General features: G+C 40.3%; 1 protein-coding gene across 3 annotated transcripts in view; it reads left to right on the forward strand.

Annotated features, from left to right (window-relative positions):
* The window catches only part of STX2 (syntaxin 2), a 104,733-nt gene that overhangs the window by 66,325 nt on the left and 21,388 nt on the right, over positions 1-17,020 (forward strand). For 2 of the 3 annotated variants that reach the window (XM_073557046.1, XM_073557044.1), the window contains exons 7-10: positions 4,369-4,442; positions 4,525-4,662; positions 14,436-14,546; positions 16,284-16,400. In XM_073557046.1, the coding sequence (XP_073413147.1) occupies positions 4,369-4,442; positions 4,525-4,662; positions 14,436-14,546; positions 16,284-16,367 (407 nt within the window). In that variant the 3' untranslated portion in view covers positions 16,368-16,400. The remainder of the gene's footprint in view (positions 1-4,368; positions 4,443-4,524; positions 4,663-14,435; positions 14,547-16,283; positions 16,401-17,020) is intronic. The other variant, XM_073557045.1, reaches the window with a different exon arrangement.

Genomic DNA, 17,020 nt, shown 5'->3' on the forward strand with positions numbered 1-17,020 from the left:
TGGAAAAAATTCCTAGACTTCCTGGTGGAACCTTTAGGGGATGTAGCTCCAGTGGGGCCTATCCTAGAATTTCTACAGGCGGGGCTGCAACTCGGGTTAGTCACTAACACCCTCAAAGTCCATGTCTCAGCTCTGGGGGCCCTATATAACTGCAACCTAGCATCCAATAGGTGGGTGTCCTGGTGCATAAAGTCCTGTAGTAGGTCTACGCCGGTCATTATCCCAAAGATACCACCCTAGAAGATTCAGAATAGGAAAAATGTGGTCAGACAATCCACGCTGCGAATCACTAAAAACTCGGATTATTAATACAGTGGTCTTTATTCTACGCGTTTCAAAGTCTCACAGAACGCCTTCCTCAGGAAAAAACCACCGGGGTAGCTAAGAGTACCATTGCCAGATGGATCAGGGAGGCCATTATGTTATCCTACTTTGCAAGTGGCGCTCCGGTTCCAGAAGGCATCAAGGCTCACTCCACCAGAGCCGTGGCTACCTCCTGGGCAGAGAAGGCTGAGATATCGATTGAGCAGATTTGTAAAGCCCCTACTTGGTCCTCACCTTCAACCTTTTTTAAGCACTACCGACTTGATCTATCTTCCTCTACTGACCTAACCTTTAGTAGAAGGGTGCTACAAGTGGTTGTCCCTCCCTAAGGTGTCTTATTCTACAAAAGTGTCTCGTGTGCCGTCATGGGAGACGGGAAAACACCAAGGTTACTTACCGGTAGCTGTTTTTTTCCGGAGCCCATGACAGCACCTGTATATTCCCCCCCTTATCACTCCTTTGGTGTGCACTATAGTTTGGGTGCTTTTTAGTTAAATATAATGTAGTGATAGTTTTACCATGTGTACTAACCCAGGGGCCCTCTCATGCTCTGTAAACCAACTGAAGCGAGGGAGAGGTACCACCCTTTTATCTTCAGTAGGGTTCCTGTCCTGACTGGGCGGATCCCCTCTCTCACATGTGCTGTCATGGGCTCCAGAAAAACCGGCTACCGGTAAGTAACCTTGGTGTTTTCCTTCCACGTTGCTTTAGTTCTTGTGAAGCACCTGAAGGGTTAATAAACTTCTTGAATGTGGTTTTGAGCATCTTGAGGGGTGAAGTTTTTGGAATGGTGTTATTTTTAAGTATTTTCTGTTACAGTTGTGGCCAAAAGTATTGACAACTCTGCAATTCTGTCAGATAATTCTCCGTTTCTTCCTGAAAATGATTGCAAACACAAATTCTTTGGTATTATTATCTTCATTTAATTTGTCTTAAATGAAAAAACACAAAAGAGAATGAAGCAAAACATTGATCATTTCACACAAAACTCAAAAAATGGGCCAGACAAAAGTATTGGCACCCTCAGCCTAATACTTGGTTGCACAACCTTTAGCCAAAATAACTGCGAACAACCGCTTCCGGTAACCATCAATGAGTTTCTTACAATGCTCTGCTGGAATTTTAGACCATTCTTCTTTGGCAAACTGCTCCAGGTCCCTGATATTAGAAGGGTGCCTTCTCCAAACTGCCATTTTTAGATCTCTCCATAGGTAGGTGTTCTATGGGATTCAGGTCTGGACTCATTGCTGGCCACCTTAGACGTCTCCAGTGCTTTCTCTCAAACCATTTTCTAGTGCTTTTTGAAGTGTGTTTTGGGTCATTGTCCTGCTGGAAGACCCATGACCTCTGAGGGAGACCCAGCTTTCTCATACTGGGCCCTACATTATGCTGCAAAATTTGGTGGTAGTCTTCAGACTTCATAATGCCATGCACACGGTCAAGCAGTCCAGTGTCAGAGGCAGCAAAGCAACCCCAAAACATCAGGGAACCTCCGCCATGTTTGACTGTAGGGACCGTGTTTTTTTCTTTGAATGCCTCTTTTTTTTTTCTCCTGTAAACTCTATGTTGATGCCTTTGCCCAAAAAGTTCTACTTTTGTCTCATCTGACAAGAGAACATTCTTCTAAAACGTTTTAGGCTTTTTCAGGTAAATTTTGGCAAACTCCAGCCTGGCTTTTTTATGTCTCGGGGTAAGAAGTGGGGTCTTCCTGGGTCTCCTACCATACAGTCCCTTTTCATTCAGACGCCGACGGATAGTACGGGTTGACACTGTTGTACCCTCGGACTGCAGGGCAGCTTGAACTTGTTTGGATGTTAGTCGCGGTTCTTTATCCAACATCTGCACAATCTTGCTTTGAAATCTCGTCAATTTTTCTTTTCCTTCTACATCTAGGGAGGTTAGCCACAGTACCATGGGCTTTAAACTTCTTGATGACACTGCGCACGGTAGACACAGGAACATTCAGGATTTTGGAGATGGACTTGTAGCCTTGAGATTGCTCATGCTTCCTCACAATTTGGTTTCTCAAGTCCTCAGACAGTTCTTTGGTCTTCTTTCTTTTCTCCATGCTCAATGTGGTACACACAAGGACACAGGACAGAGGTTGAGTCAACTTTAGGCTGAGTGCACACGTACTTTTTTGCCCTGCGGATTTTTCCACGCAGAATAGAAGAAATCCGCAGGTCAAATGACCTGCATTTTTCCTAAGGATTTCTTCCATTTTTAATGTGGTTTTCTTGCGGTTTTTGTGCGGTTTTCCACTGCGGATTTGCCCCTGCGGATTTGGAGACGGGAGGTGGAAAACCGCACAAAAGTGACATGCTGCGGATTTTGTACTGCAGGAAAAATCTGCAGTGTCTGCACAGCGGTTTTTTTTTTTGTTTTTTTTTCATTGATTTTAATGCTACTGTACATCACAATGCGGATATTCAACGTTTCTGCATGGTAAAATCCGCTGCGGATCCGATGCAAATCTGCATCGTGTGCACATAGCCTTAATCCATGTCAACTGGCTGCAAGTGTGATTTAGTTATTGCCAACACCTGTTAGGTGCCACAGGTAAGTTACAGGTGCTGTTAATTACACAAATTAGAGAAGCATCACATGATTTTTCGAACAGTGCCAATACTTTTGTCCACCCTCTTTTTTTTTATGTTTGGTGTGGAATTATATCCAATTTGGCTTTAGGACAATTCTCTTTTGTGTTTTTTCATTTAAGACAAATTAAATGAAGATAATATCAAAGAATTTGTGTTTGCAATCATTTTCAGGAAGAAACTGAGTATTATCTGACAGAATTGCAGGGGTGTCAATACTTTTGGCCACAACTGTATATAGGCCCTTCAGAGTCACTTCAAATGTGAGGTGGTCCCTTAAAAAAATGCTTTTGTAAATTTTGTTGGAAAAATGAGACATCGACGGTCAACTTTTAATCCTTATAACGTCCCAACAAAAAAAATTGTTTCCAAAATTGTGCTGATGTAAAGTAGACGTGTTAAATGTTTATTAACTATTTTGTAAATAAACACAAGTCATATTGAAGAAATTTTTACTACGAACATGAAGTATAACATGTCACGAAAAAAGCAGTCTCTGATTCAGTGGTATCCGTTGAAGCGTTCCAGAGCTATATAACCTCATAAAGTGACAGTGGTCAGAACTGTAAAAATTAGCTGCTCATTAAGTACCAAATTTACTCTAAGGGAGTAAAGTGCTTATTTACAATACAACTATAGGATTAATACTGGATAGGTATCTTGTAGATGCCTCTCCATTACTAAGCCGTGTGCTTGATGTCACTTTATTTGTTTGGTAAGGACGCCGAACTTTACTGTCTGGGTTCGCCCACCTCTAGTTGTCAGTTCTTTTACATGTGGTTTCCTCATGTTCAAGCACAATAACTAGTGCACAAATATATATAAAGATACCAGATGCTTTTCATAAATGGATTACAATGCAACTATCTGATTCATCATATCCACAGATCTGGTATTCTGCTATTAGGCAAAAAATCAAGATCAAAAGTTTAATGCCACATTAGACTAGCCAGTAATCTGAAAAACCCAGTGAACAATTGCCAGACTGCTTGTGTTTAGCCAATTGGTGGTCATAGAAAGGTCTTGATTGTCGCATTATGTAACTAAAAAAAAAAAAGTAATAAAATAACTTTAAAAAAGATATAGTTGTTCCATTGTCCTGAAGAGAAGCATTCCATTTGGCAAAAAGTCTGCGCCTATGATTTTCGCAAAGTCGATTTTGTCATTCAAACATGCAATCCTATTTCTGGTCTGTAATGCTACATGGGACACCTACATCACATTCATAGCTAATGGATCGCTCATAAGTAGAGCGCTCTCTCCATTTATACTGTATTAGCGACTAGTAACCATCATATCCCCATCAGTCAGATCTGCCTCTATTATACGTTTATGGCATATTCTACAAGATGAACATGCCTCATTATAACTATTTTGCCTGTTTCTTTCATTACTTTTTTTATTTTTGTTATGGTTTTGCTTTTAGTCAATATTTTTGTATTTGCAGCTGGAAAAACAACCACAGATGATGAACTGGAAGAGATGCTGGAGAGTGGGAACCCATCAATCTTCACTTGCGATGTAACTAATGTGACTGAAGCAAAATCTGTCTGATAATCCAGAGTAATAGTGTGTCTTCTAAAACTGCTTTTTCTGTGTTCAGATAATTTCAGATTCTCAGATCACTCGACAGGCCTTAAATGAAATTGAATCAAGACACAAGGACATCATGAAGTTGGAATCCAGCATACGGGAGCTGCACGACATGTTTATGGACATTGCAATGTTGGTGGAGACTCAGGTGAATCTTTTTTTTTTTTTTTAGTGTAGACTGGTTTATATAGTGTTGCTGTACTTTTTTAACCCCTTGACAGGTATATCCGCAATGGGGTGGTTCAAAGTGTGTAGAGCCGGGTAAGTTCAATATCAGCATCAGTGTCTGACATCCACTGCTGGAGCTGATCTCTGCTCAAGTCTGTTAACCATTTAGATGCCACTTTTCGATTTGACAGCAGTATTTAAATGGAATAGTTTGGTGCTAATGCATACCAGCTTTGTTTGTCTACCAGGGCCCCTGTTGCTGCCATCTTGATCCTCTTGTGAAGGCCAACTATAAGCTAAGCTGAAAAGGAGATGATGACTTACTCTATGTACTGCAATACTGTGGTATTGCATTATGTAGTATAAGCAGGTTCAAGTACCACAAAAAGACTATAAAAAAGGAGTTAAAAAAATAAGATTTTACCCCCCCTCCCCTTTTCTCCTATTAAAAGTAAAGAAATTAAAAAATAAACATATGGAATAGTCGCATCTGTAAAAGTCCAGTCTATTAAAACATAAATTTAACCTGTACAGTGTACACTGGAAAGTAACAAAAATATCCACACTCCAAAACTGCAGTTTTTTTGGTCATCATATCTCCCTACAAAAATTCAACACTTGGATAGCTTACATCGTTTTGCATCTACCCCAAAATGGTATCATTAAAACCATCAGCTTGCCACATGTAAAACAAACCCTCCCACAGCTACATTGATGAAAAAATAAAAACATTATGGGTCTTGGAAAATGAAGACAGAAGACAATTTTATTTTTTGTTTTTAATAAACTCCTGAATTTTTTTCCCCGTTTTTTAAATAAAACAATGCAAGTTTGGTATTACTATAATTGTACTGACCAGGACTCCTGTTTCAATGAGCGCTTTAAAAACAAAACCCAGAAAACAATGGCAGAATTTCATTTTTTTTTTCACCACTTTATCCCATTGGAATTTAATTTCCAATACATTATAGTAAAATTAATTATATAATTCAAAACTTTAACTTGTCTAACAAAAAAACAAGCCCTCACGTGTTTATGACAACGGGAAAGTGAGGCCATATGCGCACGTTCAGTATTTGGTCAGTATATGACATCAGTATCTGTAAGCCAAAACCAGGAGTGGAACAATCAGAGGAAAAGTCTAATAGGGACACGTCACCACTTCTGGATGTAAAAAACTCAACAAATAATCAAGGTGAATCATAGAATCATAGAATCATAGAATCGTAGAGTTGGAAGGGACCTCCTGGGCCATCTGGTCCAACCCCCTGCTCAAAGCAGGATTCGCTAAATCATCCCAGTTAGATGTCTGTCCAGCCTCTGTTTGAAGACTTCCATTGAAGGAGAACTCACCACTTCTCGTGGCAGCCTGTTCCACTCATTGATCACTCTAACTGTCAAAAAGTTTTTTCTAATATCTAATCTGTGTCTCCTCCCATTCAGCTTCATCCCATTGCTTCTAGTCTTTCCTTGTGCAAATGAGAATAAAGTTGATCCTTCTACAATGTGACAGCCCTTTAGATATTTGTAGACAGCTATTAAGTCTCCTCTCAGTCTTCTCTTTTGCAAACTAAACATTCCCAAATCCTGCAACCTTTCCTCATAAGACAGGGTTTGCAGACCGGTCACCATTCTGGTCGCTCTTTTCTGAACTTGCTCCAGTTTGTTGATGTCTTTTTTAAAATGTGGTGCCCAAAATTGGACACAATATTCCAGATGAGGTCTGACCAAAGAGGAGTAGAGGGAAATAATTACTTCACGTGATCTAGACTGTATGCTTCTGTTAATACATCCTAGAATTGCATTTGCCTTTTTTGCTGCTGCATCACACTGTTGACTCATATTCAGTCTCTGATCTATTAGTATACCCAAGTCTTTTTCACATGTGCTGTCACTTAGCCCTATTCCTCCCATTCTATATATGCTTTTTTCATTTTTATTGCCCAGATGTAGTACTTTGCATTTCTCCCTGTTAAAAACCATTCTGTTAGTTGCTGCCCACTTCTCCAGTTTATTTAAATCTTTTTGAATCCTCTCTCTCTCTTCTCTAGTATTAGCTATCCCTCCTAGCTTTGTGTCATCAGCAAATTTAATCAGTTTACCCTCAATTCCTTCATCTAAATCGTTGATAAAGATGTTGAACAATACAGGGCCCAGGACAGAGCCCTGTGGTACCCCACTTGAGACATTCTTCCAACTGGATGTGCAGCCATTTACGACCACTCTTTGGGTCCGATCACTAAGCCAGTTATGAATCCACCTAACAGTTGCCTTGTCCATTCCATACTTAGTCATTTTTTCAATAAGGATTGTATGAGAGACTTTGTCAAATGCTTTGCTGAAGTCAAGATATACTATATCTACAGCATTTCCTTGATCCACCCAATCAGTAATACCATCATAGAAGGAAATTAAATTAGTCTGACATGACTTATTAGTTACAAACCCATGCTGACTCTGTTTAATCACTTCATTCTTATCCAGGTATTGACATACATGTTGTTTAATAATTTGTTCAAAGATCTTTCCTGGTATAGAAGTCAGACTCACCGGCCTATAGTTGCCTGGGTCCACCTTCTTCCCCTTTTTGAAGATAGGAACAACATTTGCTCTTCTCCAGTCTTCTGGCACTTCTCCTGTTCTCCAAGAATTTTCAAAGATTATGGAGAGGGGTTCAAAAATTTCTTCTGCTATCTCCTTCAGTACTCTGGGGTGTAATTCATCTGGACCTGGAGACTTGAATACATTTAGGTTAGCTAAGTGTTTCCTCACTATCTTTCTGTTTATAGATATCCTGGATTCTTCTATTCCCTTAATAGGACAGTGAATAACAGTTGATGTTACATTTCCTTTCTGAGAGAAAACAGATGCAAAATAGGAATTTAAAAGTTCAGCCTTCTCAACATCCTGTCTTACAATTTCATCATTTTCATCCTGTAAAAATCCTATAGCATCTTTGACTTTTCTTTTACTTTTGACATATCCCCAAAATCCTTTATTATTGCTTTTGACATCTCTTGCAAGCCTCAATTCATTTTCAGCTTTAGATAATCTGATTTGTGCCTTGCAGGTTCTGCAGACAGCATTATATTCTTCTTTAGATATGCCTCCTTCTTTCCATTTTATAAACATTTTTTGCTTCCTTTTTAGCATGTGCTTAAGTTCTGTGTTCATCCATCCTGGTTTCCTTAAATGCTTCCTATTCTTCCCTCTTTTCGGAATTGTTAACAACTGTGCTTTGAGAATTTCATTTTTCAAGATTTCCCATCCTTCCTGGACATTTTTGTCTTTAAGGATATCCAGCCATTGGATCCCTCCAATTCTCTTTCTGAATCCCTTAAAATCTGCCTTTCTGAAATCTAACCTTGACGTCTGAGGTGTGCATGTGGCCTCAGAATTATGACTCTTGGAAGACGGGGACAAAAATAAATGTAAGCACAAATCTGAAAAACTGCCCAGTCATTGAGGAATTAAAGCCACAGTTAGCATTTTCAGTTTTAAAAAGTAGTTCTTTCTAATGTCTACTACTTACTGTCATATGTCTGACATTGTTCACATGTGGGTACGACATTGGTCAGGTTTCCCTCTTTAACAAGTTGGGGATTTTGTTTAAATTTGTCATTTTTAGGCTAGTTTCACACTAGCGTTCTTGGGCGCAGGGCTGCCGCTATGCCCCGCCCCAGGCCGCGCCCCCTCCGGTCAGTTCCTCCTCTAATCGCATGAGGCTGCATGCGATCAGCGTATCCTATATTTAGCGTTGGATACGCTGTTCGTGCGCTGGTCTGATTTTGCTGGCGCTGCGCCCAGCGCACAAAAACACGCTGTGTTGCATTTTTGTGATCTGGGCGCAGCGCCAAAAGGGTGCAGCACCAGCAAAATCAGACCAGCGCATGGTCAGCACACGATCAGCGTATCCAACGCTAAATATAGGATACGCTGATCACATGCGGCCTCATGCTATCAGAGGAGGAACTGACCAGAGGGGGCGCAGCTGGGGGTGGGGCTTAGTGGCGGCCTTGCGTTGCGCCCAAGAACGCTAGTGTGAAACTAGCCTTATGAAGCGAAGCAAAAAAATCCTGCTTACAAACAATATGCCTATCTATAAAATAATCTGTGCATGTTCTGTCTCCAGTGTTAGTGGTATGGAAGAAGATGGTGCTAAATAAATAACTTATGGAAAATATTACTAGATACATGGCTGTATATATTAACTTTTTTTTTTTTTAACCACTTGTCTAATGCTCTATTTGCTGCTGGTTTTGTCCCCTGAAGGACAGAAATTGAGGTAAAAGATTCACATGTCATCTGTCAGCATTTGCATTTCCATTCCTCCACATTCAAGTGAAATAAACATGTTGTATGCATGGGCCATCTATCCATGTTCTTGACATGTCATCCATGTGTTTATGGATATATCCCATAAAGTTGTCAAAGTTGGGCCTCGTTCAGACTTCAGTGATTTTCTTATAACGCATGAACGATCTGAGTTTAGTCAGCGTGGTGGATCAGATTGGTCAGAGTGGAATTTTATATAATCAGTTGTTTTTGTATGAAGGAAGGTTTCTTGGGCTTTTTACCAAACAATCTGAGAAAAGTGGACAGCAAGTAGAAGGCTTGTGAGTCCTGTCCAGCTTCTTTCACGGAAACATAGACTTGCATGAAACTCGGACATGTCTCCATGATTTTTGTGCTGACCACTCGGTCCTCAAAAATAGAGAGACGTGAACAGTCCTATAGTTTATGATAAGAGCAAGTTATGTCCGAGAAAAACACAGAACTCGTACGCAAACAAACTGATGTCTGAATGCGCCCTCATGATGTGATAATGCTGGACTTCTCCATCACTGTAATACTGTTGCAGGAGTAGGGAACATCAGCCAGATGCCACTTGATCATGAAACTGTTTCTTTTGTGTCTGTTTTAGATCATGTTTAATTCTATTATTTTTTATTTTTTTTTTTTGAGAAATTGATTGAGAGCAATTTAGTTGCATTGTTTTTCATTTTATCTATGAAAATATCCAAAATTTCACTGTGAAAAATGTGCAAATTTGTAATGAACTATGCAGTTTTGAAGTGACATTGAGGAGTCTCTGTACTGGAACCTCCACCACCCCCCACAAAAAATACAATTTAGTGAAAAGGGAAACAACTCCTCAAAGTATTCACGACTTCTGGCCGGAAGTTGAACTCTTCAGGTGTATCACGGGAATTACCGCAAAGTAGAAGGAATGAAATGAAAAGTTAAAATGTTCCACTAAATTGTTATAGGCATCTTAACAGGCCACCATAACTAGCAGCCCCCGAGGCCAGTATTTGGCTTCAAATTGCCATGGCCACAATAGGGGGTGCCCCACGATCATGGGGTTAAAGAAGGAGCCCCTTCCTCTAATTAACCAACTAAATTCCACTGTTTTTATTTACAGCATGATCTAGGGGGTTAAAAAGCCTTTATCAGTGCTAACATCAACCATGGTCATATACAGCAGTGTGACGGCTATAGTATACAGCTGACATCTACTGAATGTTTGTCAAGGAGTAATATCCCTCGGGTCAGTAGGAAGCCATTTGCGGCCATTAATGAGCTAACGTAATGCAAGCCTCAATTCCGTGGGAAAATTGTCATGTAATTCCCCCTGTTCATCAGAAAAGTTAGAGGCTATTTCACAGACATTTATGGCATGTACTGCTGTTGCCTCAGCTTCTAGAAAGAGAGTGAATGAAAGGTGACTGCTCATTTGTGCAGCTTGGAAAGAGCTTCCAAACAGCCCATAGGTGAACTTGCGACACAGGTCTGGGTTGTGTTGGGGAGACACAATTGCACTTCTATGTTTGGAAATTCAATGGATATAAAAAGTCTGTTAAAATGCCAGCTTTTTGTCATGAAAAAACATTACATGAAAAATAATTTCAGATTTTTTGCCCACCTTTTAATGTCACCCATATTCTGTACAAATCCAATGAGAAACCAACTATTTTAATTGTTGTTATTTCCGTCCCCAAAATTATTTCAATGTGGATGCAGAAGTGTGAACATCATCTTGTATTTGTGAATGTGCTTATTTTTATACTTGTCCAATCACACTTAAATTCCTGTTAAATAGCAGTCAGAATACAGCCGTCATTATTTACAATGGTTCGATTAACCCCATATAAACTTGAGCTTTTCAAGGATGATTTTGCTGACCTTATCTTAGTTGCATTTTACAGCAAAAGCCAAGGTCTGTAAACCACTTAAAACCCAGCAAAGCGATTTCATTGTTGAAAGTTAAGAGGGCAAAGGGTACAAAAGAATTTCCAAGGCATTATATATGCCGTGGAACACCCTGAAGACTTAGCAACAAGTGGCTTAAATTTGGCACAACAATGATATTACTTAGAACTGGCATCCCTGAAAAATTTATGAAAATACCAGAAAAACAATTAACGTATTTTTCGGATAAGACTCTCCGGATTATAAGACGCACCCCCAATTTTGAGGAGAAAAATAGGAATTCTTTTTTTTTTTTTTAATAAAATGGTGCAGTTTATAATCCATGGTTCTTATTGCTTACCGGGTTGGTGGCTGCGGTGAGGGGGTGTTCCAATGTGCGGCGCGCCGCTGTGAGGGGTGTCCAGCACTGCAGATGTGCCCGGTGCTGCTCCGGGTGCCCGGCGTTGCTACGGAGGTGTCCGGCGCTGCAGGGGCGATCGGCGTTGCTGCCCGATGCTGCTGCGGGTGTCTCCAGTGCAGCTCTGCTGGTATTTTGTGAAAGGCCAGAGCCCCCCTTAGTTCCATAGATTCCTCTTGTGCGGTGGACTCCGGGATAATGGCCGCTGGGGGCAGCGCATGCGCAGATGGAGAGCGCTGAAATCTCATCTCCCAAGATCTTGGTGCCGAGATCTCCATCTGTGCATGCGCTGCCCCTGGCAGCCATTTTCCTGGAGTTCACCGCACAGGAGGAAACTATGGAACTTCGGGAGGCTCTGGCCTTTCATAAAATGCAGGAGAGCCCACCAGCAGCACTGGAGACACCCACAGCAGCACCAGACATACCCGCAGCACCACCAGACACCCCCTCATCGTGGCCTGCAGCAACTGTAGCGGTAAAGTATATACGCATTATAAGACGCACCCCCATTTTCCCCCCTTATTGGAGGGGGAAAAGTGCATCTTATAACCCGAAAATTATGGTGGTTCAGGAGGCTGTCAAGAGGCAACATTAAAGGAGCTGCAGAAATTTCTTTCAAGTACTGTTTGTGTTCTGCATGTGACAGGAATCTTCCATATTCTTCGTATGTCTGGCCTTTGGGAGTGGCAAGACAGAAGCCTTTTCTGCAAAAGAAAAATATTCAAGCCAACCTATGTTTTTCCAAAATCTACATCATATTTGCCAAAAGCTTTTCTGGTGAGATCAAAGTTAAACTTTTTGGTCATAACTCCAAAAGAAATGTTTGATGCAAAGCCAACACTGGACATCGCTAAAAAAACACCACAACTACAGTGCAGTATGGTGAAGGCAGTATTATGCCACCTATGCTAAAAAACGGAAGATGAAAAGGAATTTCAGCTCTCAGCAGGACAACAGCGCAAGCATACCTCCAAATGAACAACTGAATGGCCTTGCCAGAGGACTATTAAAGTTATGGACTCGCCCAGCCAGAGCTCAGACCTGAGTTCAGCTGAAAATCTATGGGTTGACCTAGCGAGGGTGCTGTAAACAGGCGATGCCCTCGCAATCTCACAGTTTGGAGTGCTGCTGCAAGGAATAGTGGGTAAATTCTAAATGTGCCATGCTGATTGATTACAGTCAAAATGACTGAATGCTGTCATAAATTCAAAGGGTGCTTCAACAAATATTAGTTTGAGTGTGCATAATTATTCAACCAAATTTTTTTGTTTTTTTCTCCACTGGAAAAGATTTCAGTTTATATTTCTCATGACTTGTATTGATTATAGCTGATATTAAAGGTGAAAAAGTTTTGAAAATGATTCTTTTTGGTATATTTTTTTTTTATTTTTTGAAAAATGACAAACTGGCATTTTATCAGGGGTGTGTAGACCTTTCATATACACTGTACTTTAAAGTGGTATTCCCATCCTATTGTGGAAGCCACAGGATATGTGATAAATGGGTTGTAAATGTGTGTCCTACCACATGCATGTATCTCTAAAGTGGTGTGCTGCTGTTGGTGCAGAGGTGCGAGAAATTTTCCTACAAAGAAATGGGAATCCCAACCAGCTCTCCATTGATGGCAATGTCATGGTCTCATTCTTGAGATGGATGCATGTCCCGCATATACTGCATCCTTTGGATATGCCACAAATACATACAATGCAGATGTCCCTTTTAATGGTTACATATCACTTATGAGAAAAACAGAAAGTGACAAATGCTAAGCGTTTTCTCAAATACATGTCATTAGTAAGTCAGAGGATTTCCATGATTATTTATAACCGGATGCAGATTTTACTTTCGCTGTACCAGAGCGTAAAATCTCTTTTCCTTTGGAGATGCTAACTGAATCTAAACAGCATCTGAATGCCGGACAGCTTTGTGCTCCGATCCGTCAAGATTTGTGAAGGACTTACCAATTCTCATGTGTTTGTAGAGCTGCTGGTGAATAGCTCTTAATATGTTGCTGCCAAACGGGAGCACAGCAAACAGTCTCCTACATAATGGCATAGAGGGCTTCTTTTTTGATTAGTCAGTTTGGCGTGACATTGTTACGGTGTGACACTCGCGTGACTTCACGCCAGGCCAACTAATCGAAAGGAGAGCCACAGATCAGCGCTGGCGGGTAGGCAATTCACTGTATTCCCATTTGGCTGCCACAAAATCCCGACTGGCCTGGTTCCTGCGAATCCTAAGCCTTAACCCTTTATTTGCTAGGCCATATGATATGGTGGGAGAACCCATTTGTCTATTTTTCTCAAAAATGCATCAAATGCAAAGTCAAAGCATGTTAAATTCCTCAATAAGCAGTGAATCAACAAAACTCAATTCAGACAACAATTTTAATTTAAATTAAAGGGAATGTGTCAACAGGTTTTTGCTAACCCATGTGAGAACAGCATGATGTAGGGGCAAGGACCCTTATTCCAGGAATCTGTCACTTACTGGGCTGCTTGCTGTGGTTTTGATCACTTTTATCTGCTGCAGATCTCGCAAGTTCTCTGAATGCTGAGCTCTGTGTAATCCCGCCCACACCACTGATTGACAACTTTTCTGCTGATGCACAGTGTACACAGAAAACTGCCAATCAGATCTTGGGTTGGGGTTTATAGAGTTTGACTACATATCAGCAGGTTTACTAGTCCTGTGGTGGTGATCTCCTGCTATCAAAACTACAGTAAGGTGACTAGTAAAAAGACACATTTCTGGAATCGGGGTCTCTGTCACTACATTATGCTTAAATAAACCAATGACTGTGAAGGGAGAAGCGCACAATAGGGTGAAACCCTAATCTAGGAGACAGTAAAAACAATAGGTTTGCTCACCTTGGGTGGTTGTGTGAAGACACAGCCACTATAAAGGTTTAGATATCCAGCAGCTGCTGCCCTGTGGCCGCCGGAAAGTTCCGACAGAGGGAAATTACCAAAGTAGAAAAAAGCAAAAAAAAAAAAAACAGATTAGCTGGCAAAACCTTTGTGACAAATTGCCTTTTAAATAGTGTTCCTACGATATTAGAAATTATCGTTTTAGAGCCCTGTTTGTCGTTTTGGAATTTTCTTAATCTTTTCTTAGAATCTGAACTATGACTCTTTTCATAGGGGGAAATGATAAACAATATTGAGAAGAATGTTGAAAACGCTGCTGATTACATTGAACATGCCAAAGAAGAAACCAAGAAGGCCGTAAAATATCAGAGCAAATCACGCAGGGTAAGTTACCGTAATTGTACCAAACACCGGGCTCCTTTTCTTTACCCGTAGAAGCCGGTCACATTGCAGCTTTAGTAAAGAATAGTAAATAAGTGATGACTTTGGCACGCTTAGGAGTTATTTAACCGCTTAGTGACAGAGCCAATTTGGTATTTAATGACCAGGCCAATTTTTACAATTCTGACCACTGTCACTTTATGAGGTTATAGCTCAGGAACGCTTCAACGTATCACACTGATTCTGAGACAGTTTTTCGTGACATATTGTACTTCATGTTAGTGGTAAAATTCCTTTGATATAACTTGCGTTTATTTATGAGAAAAAAACTGAAATTTGGCAAAAATTTTGAAAGTTTTTCAATCTTCAAATTTTTAATTTTTGTACCCTTAAATCAGAGTGCTGTCAACTCAAAATAGTTAATAAATAACATTTCCCACATGTCAACTTTACATCAGCACAGTTGTGGAAACATATTTTTTTGTTAGGACGTTCTAATGGTTAAAAGTTCACCAGCAATTTCTGATTTTTTTTCAACAAAATTTACAAAACCATTTTTTTTAGGGACCCCCTCACATTTGAAGTGACTTTGGGGGGTCAGTATAAAAGAAAACACCCAAAAGTGACACCATTCCAAAAACTTCACCCCTCAAGGTGCGCAAAACCACATTCAAGAAGTTTATTAACCCTTCAGGTGCTTCATGAGAACTAAAGCAATGTGGAAGGAAAAAAATTAACATTTAACTTTTTCCACAAAAAATTTACTTTGTAACCAAATGTTTTTATTTTCACAAGGGTATCAGGAGAAAATGGACCACAAAATTTGTTGTGCAATTTCTTCTGAGTACGGCAATACCCTGTATGTGGGGGGAAAGCCACTTTATGTGCATGGCAGGGCTCAGATGGGAGGGAGCACCGTTTGACTTTTTGATCGCAAAATCGGCTGGAATCAATGGCGGCGCCATGTTGTGTTTGGAGACCCACTGATGTACCTAAACCCCCCAATTCTAACTCCACCCCAACACACCCCTAATCCCAACCATAATCCTACCCACAACCCTAACCCTAGCACACCCCTAATCCCAACCCCAACCGTAATCTCAACCATAACCACAACCCTAACTTTAGCCCAACCCTAAACCTAATGGAAAAATGAAAATAAATACATTTTTTTATTTTACCTAACTAAAGGGGTGATAAAGGGGGTTTGATTTACTTTTTTTTTTTTTTTTAAATTTTGGTCACTGTTATAGGGTCTATCACAGTGATCAAAATGAACCAATAGGAAAAATTTCCTATTGTTGCTGGGTGCTGGAAGATCTCGGTGGGCACATTGCACATGTGCTCGACGTTTTCCTCCCAGAAGAAGACGCCGCTGGCCAGGGAGACATCAGGGGGATGCAGAAAGTAAATGGGAAATCAGACTTTTTTTTTTTTTCCTCTTTGCGGTCGCCATTATTCCGTTAATAACGGCGATCACAACACTGGAGTCGGTAAAAACTGACCCAAATCATGTTCTCTGGCGTCTCCGTTACCCCAGGCAGCCGAGACCCCGGAGAAATTCTGACGCTGGGGGGCTCTACACCCTTAATACTCAGTGCCATTAAAACGCGGCACTGAAGGATAAGTACCCTTAACTGACGCAGTTAAAAGGGCGTATCTGGCGGTAGTTAAGGGGTTAAGAAGTCGTCTAGCCAAGTTGTAGTAAACGCTTTATTAATTTTTTTTTTTTGCTTACAGAAAGGATGGATCGTTGCCATTTTAGTATTGGTCGTGATTGGCATAATTGCCTTGATAATAGGTTTATCAATTGGTCTCAAATGAACCCTTTATAATTCAGCATCTGCCCATGAGGCAGTAAGTAACCATTTTTTTCATTTTTTTGGACTCTTATTATACCATCAATCTGGGAAGAAATGAATTTGTCAGATTACTTGCTATAATAATAAATTGGTTTCTGTCAAGGGTGTGCTTACACATACAGCATATAATTAAATTTAACATTATTTTTTGTAAACCAGTTTGATTGTATAAAGAGTGACTTCTGGGTGTAGGGTACAATATATGTCAGCACTGCTTGTACACAGTGGTTGGGACAAATATGTGCACTTCAGCTCTAACACCTACTTGTCTGTCGTTAATGTAATTTTATTGGTGACTGGTTTTGAGAACTTTATACTACCACTGGTGACGGGTCCACATCACTGTAAAAACATGACTTGTTTGTTCTTTTTATTTTTTTTTAAGTTGCACATTGCAGAATTTCCAATCAATGAGTTGCTGTAATTGTCTTGTTTTTTGGAAGATGAGATTAAGGGAACATTTAAGTCATAAGCATGTTTGTGTGTACGTATGTACATTTCTCTCTCTCTTTCTTTGGCTTTCTTTCTTGTGTGCATGATCTATCTATCTACAGTGTGTGTGTATGTATATGTGTGTATATATATATATATACATACAGTGGGGCAAAAAAGTAT

The sequence above is a fragment of the Dendrobates tinctorius genome, unplaced genomic scaffold (assembly GCF_039654945.1).
Source record: "Dendrobates tinctorius isolate UK_male_01 unplaced genomic scaffold, ASM3965494v1 ptg000243l, whole genome shotgun sequence".
Classification (NCBI taxonomy): Eukaryota; Metazoa; Chordata; class Amphibia; order Anura; family Dendrobatidae; genus Dendrobates; species Dendrobates tinctorius.